Source organism: Ammospiza nelsoni, chromosome 1 (assembly GCF_027579445.1).
Source record: "Ammospiza nelsoni isolate bAmmNel1 chromosome 1, bAmmNel1.pri, whole genome shotgun sequence".
Lineage (NCBI taxonomy): Eukaryota > Metazoa > Chordata > Aves > Passeriformes > Passerellidae > Ammospiza > Ammospiza nelsoni.
Window position 1 is genome coordinate 154,637,324 of NC_080633.1, and position 10,431 is coordinate 154,647,754.

Genomic DNA, 10,431 nt, shown 5'->3' on the forward strand with positions numbered 1-10,431 from the left:
CACAGCAGGGACACCGTGGGGCACAGGGACAGGGTGTCAGTCACAGGAGGGGACACAGGGACAGGGCTGTGGGGACACCGTGGGGCACAGGGGGACACGGTGCCAGCCCCAGCAGGGGACACAGGGACAGGGCGGTGGGGACACCGTGGGGCACACGGGGACACGGTGCCAGCCCAGGAGGGGACAGTGTGGGGCACACGGGGACACAGTGCCAGCCCCAGGAGAGGACAGTGACAGGGCAGTGGGGACACCGTGGGGCACAGGGGGACACGGTGCCAGCCTGAGAGGAGACACAGTGACAGGGTGGAGGAGACAGTGTGGGTCACAGGGGGACATGGTGCCAGCCCAGGAGGGGACAGTGTGGGGCACACGGGGACACGGTGCCAGCCCAGGAGGGGACAGTGACAGGGCAGTGGGGACACCGTGGGGCACACAGGGACACGGTGCCAGCCTGAGCAGGGACAATGTGGGGCACATGGGGACACAATGCCAGCACCAGGAGGGGACAGTGTGGGGCACACGGTGCCAGCCCCAACAGGGGACACAGTGCCAGGGTGGTGGGGACGCTGTGGGGCATAGGGGACACGGTGCCAGCCCCAGCAGGGGCACTGTGGGGGGACATTGGGACATGATGCCAACACAGCAGGGGACACAGGGACAGGGCTGTGGGGACACCGTGGGGCACAGGGGGACAGGGTGCCAGCCCCAGCAGGGACACGGGGACAGCGTGGTTGGGGACAGCGTGGGGCACATGGTGCCAGCCTGAGGAGGGACACTGTGGGGCACACGGGGACACGGTGCCAGCCCCGGGAGGAGACAGTGTGGGGCACAGGGGAGGGGCCACAGGGACAGGGTGGTTGGGGACACTGTGGGGCACACAGGGACACGGTGCCAGCCCAGGAGGGGACACTGCGGGGCACAGGGGACACGGTGCTATCCCGTGGGGAGGGACACACAGGGACACTGTGGGGCACAGGGGACACGGTGCCAGCCTGGGGGGGCGACACACAGGGACACGGTGGTGGGGACACTGTGGGGCACACGGGGACAGCGTGAGGCACATGGAGAGGGGACACGGGGACAGAGTATTTGGGGACACCGTGGGGCACACGGGGACACGGTGCCAGCCCCAGGAGGGGACACTGTGGGGCAGAGAGGACACGGTGCCAGCACCAGGAGGGGACACAGGGACAGGGTGGTGGGGACACTGTGGGGCACAGGGGACACGGTGCCAGCCCCAGGAGGGGACACAGGGACACGGTGGTGGGGACACTGTGGGGCACAGGGGACACGGTGCCAGCCTGGGGGGGCGACACACAGGGACACGGTGGTGGGGACACTGTGGGGCACAGGGGACACGGTGCCAGCCCCAGGAGGGGACACAGGGACAGGTTGGTGGGGACACTGTGGGGCACACGGGGACAGCGTGAGGCACATGGAGAGGGGACACGGGGACAGAGTATTTGGGGACACCGTGGGGCACACGGGGACACAGTGCCGGTCACGGGACACGGTGCCGGTCACAGGACGTGCCAGCCCCGTGCCAGGCGGCCACGGGTCACCGAGGGGACACCGGGCGGGACATCGTGTGGGTCAGTGTGGGGACACTGGGGGGACACTGAGGGGACATTGTGTGGGTCAGTGTGGGGACACTGGGGGTACACTGAGGGGACACTGAGGGGACACTGAGGGGACAGATATCATGTGTGTGACCAAGGGGGTCAGCGTGGGGACACCGAGGGGACACTGAGGGGACATTGTGGGGGTCAGTGTGGGGACACTGGGGGTACACTGAGGGGACACTGAGGGGACAGACATCATGTGTGTGACCAAGGGGGTCAGCGTGGGGACACCGAGGGGACACTGAGGGGACACGGGGGGGTCACAGGACACACCGAGGGGACACCGAGGGGACACTGAGGGGACACGGGGACATCACAGGACACACCGAGGGGACACGGGGGGGTCACAGGACACACCGAGGGGACACGGGGGGGTCACGGGGCACACCGAGGGGACACCGAGGGGACACGGGGGGGGTCACAGGACACACTGAGGGGACACGGGGGGGGGTCACAGGACACAGGGGACACGGGGCACTGCGGGCACAGGCACCTGGCACCCCCCCCCCAGGGGACACTGGGACAAGGGCGATGTGGCACCACAGACCCGGCAGTGCCAGTGCAGGCACAGGTGTGCACAGGTGCGCCCAGGTGTGCGTCCAGGTGTGTGTACAGGTGTGCGTCCAGGTGTACCGAGGTGTGTGCCCAGGTGTGTGCCCAGGTGTGTGCCCAGGTGTGTGTACAGGTGTGCGTCCAGGTGTACCGAGGTGTGTGCCCAGGTGTGTGTACAGGTGTGTGCCCAGGTGTGTGTACAGGTGTGCCCAGGTGTACCGAGGTGTGTGCCCAGGTGTGTGCCCAGGTGTGTGCCCAGGTGTGTGCCCAGGTGTGTGTACATGTGTATGCACATGTGTGCCCAAGAGTGTGTACAGGGCTGTCCAGGTGTGCCCAGGTGTGTGCCTAGGTATGTGCCCAGGTGTATGTGCAGGTGTGCCCAGGTGTGCGCCCAGGTGTGTGTACAGGTGTGTGTATAGGTGTGTGCCCAGGTGTGTGTACATGTGTATGCACAGGTGTGCCCAGGTGTGTGTCCAGGTGTGTTCCCAGGTGTGTGTACAGGTGTGTGTACAGGTGTGTGCCCAGGTGTGTGCCCAGGTGTGTGTACAGGTGTGGGTACAGCTGTGCCAAGGTGTGCTGAGGTGTACCCAGCTGTACTCAGGTGTCCCCAGCTGTACCCAGGTGTGCCCAGGTGTGCCCAGGTGCTCACCAGGTCGAAGAGGCGGGGCCGGGCCTGGGTGCCGATGTGCAGCAGGTGTCGGGGTGGGTTTGGGGCTGGGTTTGGGTGGCTTTGGATGGCGTTGGGGCACAGGTGGGGGTTCAGGTGCATGCCCAGGTGTGCCCAGGTGCGTACCCAGGTGTGCCCAGGTGTGTCCGGGTGTGCCCAGGTGTGTACCCAGCTGTACCCAGGTGTGCCCAGGTGTGTCCAGGTGTGTCCAGGTGTACCCAGCTGTACCCAGGTGCGTGCCCAGGTGTGCCCAGGTGCTCACCAGGTTGAAGAGGCGGGGCCGGGCCTGGGTGCCGATGTGCAGCAGGTGTCGGGGTGGGTTTGGGGCTGGGTTTGGGTGGCTTTGGATGGGGTTGGGGTACAGGTGTGTGCCCAGGTGTGCACCCAGGTGTGCCCAGGTGTGTCTAGGTGTGCCCAGGTGTGCCCAGCTGTGCCCAGGTGCTCACCAGGTCGAAGAGGCGGGGCCGGGCCTGGGTGCCGATGTGCAGCAGGTGTCGGAAGCCGCGGGTCACGGCCAGGGCCGCGCGCTCGCCCCGGCGCTGCAGCAGCGCGTTGGTGGCCACCGTGGTGCCCATGCGGATCCACTGGATCCGGGAGCCGTCCAGGGGCTCCTCACGGGGCAGGGGCACCCCCAGCTCCTGCGGGACCCCAACATTCACCTGTGGGACCCCAGACCCACAGCAGGACCCACAGCGGGACCCCAGCCCCATTTAGGGACCCACAGCCCCCCAGGTGCCCAAGCGGATCCACTGGATCCGGGACCCATCCAGGGGCTCCTCCCGGGGCAGGGGCACCCCCAGCTCCTGCGGGACCCCGAAACTGAGACCCCAGACCCAACTGGGGACCCCAGACCCATGTGGGGAGCCCCAGCCCCATTTAGGGACCCCCAGCCCCATTTAGGGACCCACAGCCCCTCTGGGTGCCCATGCGGATCCACTGGATCCGGGACCCATCCAGGGGCTCCTCCCGGGGCAGGGGCACCCCCAGCTCCTGTGGGACCCCGAAACTGAGACCCCAGACCCAACTGGGGACCCCAGACCCATGTGGGGAGCCCCAGACCCATTTAGGGACCCACAGTGGGATCCACAGCAGGACCCCAGCCCCACAGCCCCTCTGGGTGCCCATGCGGATCCACTGGATCCGGGATCCGTCCAGGGGCTCCTCACGGGGCAGGGCCACCCCCAGCTCCTGCGGGACCCCAAAACTGAGACCCCAGACCCATGTGGGGACCCCAGACCCAACTGGGGACCCACAGTGGGATCCTCAGCAGGACCCCAGCCCCACAGCCCCTCTGGGTGCCCATGCGGATCCACTGGATCCGGGATCTGTCCAGGGGCTGCTCCCAGGGCAGGGGCACCCCCAGCTCCTGCGGGACCCCAAAATTCATCCAAGGAAGCCCAAAATTCACCAGGAGACCCCAAAATTCACCTGTGGGACCCCAGACCCGTTTGGGGACCCCCAGACCCATTTGGGGACCCCCAGACCCCCGGTGCCCGAGTGGATCCACTGGATCCCAGACTTGTCCATCCTGGGGCACGGACACCCCCAGCTCCCGTGGGACCCCAAAACTGAGACCCAGACCCCAGACCCATTTGGGGACCCCCAGCCCCACTTGGGGACTCCCAGACCCATTTAGGGATCCCAGCCCCACTTAGGGACCCTCAGACCCATTTAGGGACCCCCAGACCCATTTGGGGACCCCCAGAGCCACTTGGGGACTCCAGAACCATCTCGGGACCCCCAGACCTCCCTGGGGACCCCAGACCCACTTGGGGACCCCAGACCCATTTGGGGATCCCAGCCCCACTTAGGGACCCTCAGACCCATTTAGGGATCCCCAGACCCATTTGGGGACCCCAGACCCACTTGGGGACCCCAGACCCACTTGGGGACTCCCAGCACGGGGTTGGGCCGGGGGTCCAGGCAGGCCCAGGGCTGGGGTGGGGGGGGGGCCGGGGGGGTCTGGGGGGTCCTCTTGGGGGGTCCCGAAATTTCCCACGGAGGTCTCGGGGAGAGGCATTTGGGGGGGGGTCCCGGGGGTCCCAGCAGGGCATTCGGGGGATTTGGGGGGTCCCGAGGATCCCAGGGATTCTGGTGGTCCCAGAAGGGTACTCGGGGGGTTTGGGGGTGTCCCCAGTGTCCCCCCGCCATGTCCTGGGGGGTCCCGGGGGTCCCGGCAGGGCACTTGGGGGGGGTCCCGGGGATCCCGCTGTCCCCCCGCCATGTCCCGGGGGTCCCAGGGGTCCCGGTGGTCCCAGAAGGGAATCTGGGGGGTCCCGCCATGTCCCTGCCGCGTCCCCCTGCCTTGTCCCCGCCAAGCCTCGCTGTCCCCCCGCGATCCCCGCCGTGTCCCCGGGGTCCCGTTGCTGTCCCCCCGGTGTCCCCCCGGTGTCCCCCCGCTGTCCCCCTCGCTGTCCCCGCCGTGTCCCCGGTGTCCCCCCGCTGTCCCCCCGCTGTCCCCCCGGTGTCCCCCCGGTGTCCCCGCGGTGTCCCCCCGGTGTCGCACCTCCTGCAGGACGCGGCGGATGCCCTCGGTGGGCGCGTCGCGGTACGCGGGGTCCTCGGAGAGCAGCTTGAGGACGCGGACGCGGCCGCCGGGGCAGCGGGCGAACACGTCCGTGAAGGTCCCGCCGCGGTCGATGGCGAACTGGAACCCGGCGGGGCCCGGCGGGGCGGCCATGGCTGCACCGGGATCGGCACCGCGATCGGGATCGGTACCAGCGGCAGCGGCGGCGCTCGGGGCCGCTCCGGACCGGCCTGGGCAAGGTCAGCGCTGGCCGGACGGGGGTCAGCGGGAACGGCGGAGCGGAGCCGCCCGCTCCGGCCCGCCCGGCGCTCGGTGCCGCCCGGTGCCGGCGGGACACGGGCTCGGTGCTGTCCCGGTGCCGGTTCTGACCCGCTCCGAGCGCTCGGGACGGCCGGCGGTGCCCGCTCGGGACCGGCACCGGGACCGGGACAGCCCGGGAAGGTTCGGCCGTGCCCGAGGGGGGGTCCGGGGGTGCTGCCGCTCCGCCAGGGGGCGCCGGGGTCGCTCCGGTGCCGCCCGGTCCCGTTCGGTGCCGCGAACCGGCCGAGGGGGCGGGGCCCTACGGGGGGGGCGGGGCCGACAGGGGGCGGAACCGGGACACCGCCTCCCTGGGGGCGTGGTCTGTACGGAGGGGCGTGACCGAATAGGGCGTGGCCTTGTAGGGGATTACGTCACAGGGGCGTGGCCCCAGGGAACAAGCCGGGGGGCGTGGCCTCAGCCGCGGGAGCGTCAGGGGGGCGGTGCCTCCCGTTGGCGGGCTTCTCGCGTGGGCCAAGCCGGGAGTTGTAGTCCGGCCCCGCACGGCGCGCACGGGCAGTAAAGGCCGCGCGCGGTGCACGCCGGGAGTTGTAGTCCGGCCCCACACGGCGCGCACGGGCAGTAAAGGCCGCGCTGTGCACGCCGGGAGTTGTAGTCCCGTCCCACACGGCGCGCGCGGGCAGTAAAGGCCGCGCGCGGTGCACGCCGGGAGTTGTAGTCCGTCCCCACACGCGGTGCCGGCGGCGGGAGCGGCACCGGCGGCGGTACCGGCATGGCGGGGCTGGAGCTGGTGTCGGACGCGGGGTTCCGGGCGGACGGGCGGCGGCCGGACGAGCTGCGCAAGGTGCGGGCCCGGCTCGGGGTGCTGGCCCGGGCCGACGGCTCGGCCTATCTGGAGCAGGGCAACACCAAAGTGCTGGCGGCCGTGTACGGCCCGCACGAGGTGAGCGGGGCCCCGGGGCTGTAAAAGTCCTCTCTCAGGGCTGTGACCCCCCCTCAGTGCCTGTGGCCCCCCACCCAGTCTCTGTGCCCACCGCCTCAATGTCTGTGACCTCCCCCCCCCCCCCATGTCTCTGCCCCCCTCCCCGTGGGGCTTTCAGGGTCCCCCATTCTGACCCTCCTCAATTTGTGCCTCCCCCTGTCCTGGGACCCCCCCCCCAATTTCTCTCTCTCACCTCCCCATACGGGGGTCCCACTGCCCCCTCCCCATAGGGGTGCTCCCCCCACTCCCGGCCCCTTTTCCCCCCAGGGTTCGGGGATCCCACAGCCCCCCATTAGGTGTCCCCCAAATCCATGCCCCCCTTTTTCCCCCGCAGGTTCGGGGGTCCCGGGCCAAGGCCCCCCCATATGTGTGCACCCCACTCCAACCCCCATTTTCTCCCCAGGTTCGGGGGTCCCATGCCAAGGCCCCCCCAAATCCATGCCCCTCTTTCCCCCGCAGGTTCGGGGGTCCCGGGCCGAGGCCCCCCCAAATCCATGCCCCCCTTTTCCCCCCGCAGGTTCGGGGGTCCCGGGCCAAGGCCCCCCCGGACCGGGCGCTGCTCAGCGTCCGCTGCAGCTCGGCCCCGTTCGCGGGGGGCGGCGAGCGGCGCCGGCGTTCGGCGCAGGGCGGCACGGACCGGAGATCGGGGGAGCGAGCGCTGCTGCTGCGGGGCGTGCTGGAGGGAGCCGTGCTCAGCCAGCTCTACCCGCGCTCGCAGATCGACGTGCACGTACAGGTGAGCTTTGGGGGGTTCTGAGGGGGTTTGGGGGGTTCTGAGGGGGTTTGGGGGCTTCTGGGTGGGTTTGGGGCTGTTCTGTGGGGGGTTTAGGGGAGCGCTGCTGCTGTGGGGCTGGAGGGAGCCGTGCTCAGCCGGCTCTATCCCCGCTCCCAGATCGACGTGCACATCCAGGTGAGTCTGGGGGAGTTTGAGGGGTTCTGGGGGGGTTTAGGGGCCCTGGAGGGGCCGTGCTCACCCAAAATCTGTGGCGTTTCGGGGTGATTTGGGTGTTTTTGGAGTGTCCCTGACCACAGGTGCTGCAGGCAGATGGAGGCAAGCTGGGCGTCACGGGGGGGGGCACAGCTGGGCTGGGACACACATGGGTTCTGTGTGGTTTTGGGGTTTTTTAGGGTGTTTTAGGGTTTGTTTTGGGGTCTTTCAGGGGATGTTTTGGGGTAATTTGGGCATTTTGGGGTAACCCTGGCCCCTTTTTCCCCAGATTCTGCAGGCTGACGGCGGTGAGCTCGGTGCCAGCGTGAGCGCGGCCGGGCTGGTCCTTCTGGGGCACATAGGATCTGTGGGATTTTGGGGTGTTTCAGGGTTTGTTTTGGGGGATTTTGGGGTGACCCTGACCCCTTCTCCCCCAGATTCTCTAGGCTGACGGCGGTGAGCTCGGTGCCAGCATGAGCATGGCAGGACTGACCCTGCTGGGGCACACAATGTCAATACAATTTTGGGGATATTTTGGGGTGACCCTGACCCGTTTCTCCCCAGGTTCTCCAGGCGGACGGCGGTGAGCTGGGTGCCAGTGTCACTCCTTGATGCCAGCATGGCTGGGCTGGGGCACACAGTGTTAATACGATTTTGGGGATATTTTAGGACATTTTGGGGTGACCCTGACCCGTTTCTCCCCAGGTTCTCCAGGCGGACGGTGGTGAGCTGGGTGCCAGTGTCACTCCTTGATGCCAGCATGGCTGGGCTGGGGCACACAGTGTTAATACGATTTTGGGGATATTTTAGGACATTTTGGGGTGACCCTGACCCGTTTCTCCCCAGGTTCTCCAGGCGGACGGCGGTGAGGTGGGTGCCAGTGTCAGCGCGGCAGGACTGGCGCTCCTGGACGCCGGCGTGGCGCTGCTGGGGCACACAGTGTCAATACGATTTTGGGGATATTTTAGGGTTATTTTGGGACATTTTGGGGTGACCCTGACCCGTTTCTCCCCATGTTCTCCAGGCGGACGGCGGTGAGCTGGGTGCCAGTGTCAGCGCGGCAGGACTGGCGCTCCTGGACGCCGGCGTGGCGCTGCTGGGGCACACAGTGTCAATACGATTTTGGGGATATTTTAGGGTTATTTTGGGACATTTTGGGGTGACCCTGACCCGTTTCTCCCCAGGTTCTCCAGGCGGACGGCGGTGAGCTGGGTGCCAGTGTCAGCGCGGCAGGACTGGCGCTCCTGGACGCCGGCGTGGCGCTGCGCGGGGCCGTGGTGGCCGGGTCGGCCGGGCTGGCCGAGCCCCCGGCCGGGCCCCCGGTGGCCCTGAGCGACCTGAGCGCGGCCGAGGAGGCGGCCGGGGGCCCCAGGCTGGCCGTGGCCACGGTGGCGGGCAGCGGGCAGCTGGCCCTGTGCCAGCTCAGCGCCCGCCTGCACCAGGAGCGGCTGCGGCCCGTGCTGGACGCTGCCCAGGCCGCCTGCCAGGGGCTGCACGCTGTGCTGGACGGCGTGGTGAGGGCCAGGCTGCGCCAGGACACCGCCATGGAGCACTGACCAGCGTGGTGACCGCCCTGGGATGCTGCCATGGAGTGCTGAGTGACCACAGGGACAGCCCCAGGACACTGCCATGGAGCACTGACCAGCATGGTGACCGCCCTGGGATGGTGCCATGGAGTGCTGAGTGACCACAGTCACCACCCCAGGACACTGCCATGGAGCACTGACCAGCATGGTGACCACCCTGGGATGCTGCCATGGAGTGCTGAGTGACCACCCCAGGACACTGCCATGGAGCACTGACCAGCATAGTGACCACCCTGGGATGCTGCCATGGAGCACTGACCAGCATGGTGACCACCCCAGGACACTGCCATGGAGCACTGAGTGACCACCCCAGGACACCGCCATGGAGCACTGACCAGCATGGTGACCACCCCAGGACAGCGCCATGGAACACTGAGTGACCACCCCAGGACACCGCCATGGAGCACTGACCAGCATGGTGACCACCCCAGGACACTGCCATGGAGCACTGACCAGCGTGGTGACCGCCCTGGGATGCTGCCATGGAACACTGAGTGACCACCCCAGGACACTGCCATGGAACACTGAGTGACCACAGTGACCACCCTGGGACATCATCATGGCACAGTGACCATCGCAGTGACCACCCTGGGGACACGGCCATGGCACAGTGACCAGAGTGACCAGCAGAGACACTGCCATGGCACAGTGACTGACCACTGGGACACTGAGGGGACATTGCCACAGAGCAGTGACCGCTGCAGGGACATGGCCGTGGCACAGTGACCTTAGTGACCACCGTGGGGACACCAGGACACCACCATGGCACAATGACCACAGTGACCACCGTGGGGACACCAGGACACCACCATGGCACAATGACCACAGTGACCACCGTGGGGACACCAGGACACCACCATGGAGCAGTGACCACAGTGACCACCGTGGGGACACCAGGACACCACCATGGAGCAGTGACCACAGTGACCACCGTGGGGACACCAGGACACCACCATGGAGCGGTCACTGACCACAGTGACCACCGTGGGGACACCAGGACGCCACCATGGAGCGGTCACTGACCACAGTGACCACCGTGGGGACGTGGCCATGGAACGGGGACTGCCACGGCACAGTGACCACTGTGGGGACACCGTGGGGACACTGCCATGGCCAAGTGACCTGGGGGACCCTGTGGTGACCAACTGACCCCTGGGGGCTGCAGCCTCACACCACTGCAGTGACCAGTCCTGGGGACACTGGGGACACTGTGGCTGTGACCCTGCAGTGACCAGCAGCTCCTGGGGACACTGGGGACACTGTGACCCTGTGTTTTGGGGTGTCTCCGTGGCAATAAACCGGGGTGTGT

The 10,431-nt window shown here is 67.8% G+C and overlaps 2 protein-coding genes across 2 annotated transcripts in view; one reads left to right on the forward strand and one right to left on the reverse strand.

Moving 5' to 3' along the window:
* Positions 1-5,521, reverse strand: part of OPLAH (5-oxoprolinase, ATP-hydrolysing) — a 50,262-nt gene extending 44,741 nt beyond the window's left edge. The window contains 2 exon segments of the mRNA XM_059477076.1: positions 3,288-3,479; positions 5,348-5,521. Of these exon segments, the coding sequence (XP_059333059.1) occupies positions 3,288-3,479; positions 5,348-5,521 (366 nt within the window).
* An 834-nt stretch (positions 5,522-6,355) lies between these two features.
* On the forward strand, positions 6,356-9,357 carry EXOSC4 (exosome component 4). The gene is made up of 3 exons (XM_059480514.1): positions 6,356-6,569; positions 7,126-7,344; positions 8,721-9,357. The coding sequence occupies exons 1-3, from the start codon at positions 6,399-6,401 to the stop codon at positions 9,090-9,092; spliced, it is 762 nt and encodes a 253-aa protein (XP_059336497.1). The 5' UTR covers positions 6,356-6,398; the 3' UTR covers positions 9,093-9,357.
* Positions 9,358-10,431: the final 1,074 nt, after the last annotated feature.

Coding starts and splice junctions, on each gene's coding strand:
- EXOSC4 (XM_059480514.1), top strand. CDS start 6,399: ATGGCGGGGCTGGAGCTGGTGTCGGACGCGGGGTTCCGGGCGGACGGG. Junction 6,570..7,125: donor CCGTGTACGGCCCGCACGAG/GTGAGCGGGGCC, acceptor TTCCCCCCGCAG/GTTCGGGGGTCCCGGGCCAA. Junction 7,345..8,720: donor AGATCGACGTGCACGTACAG/GTGAGCTTTGGG, acceptor GTTTCTCCCCAG/GTTCTCCAGGCGGACGGCGG.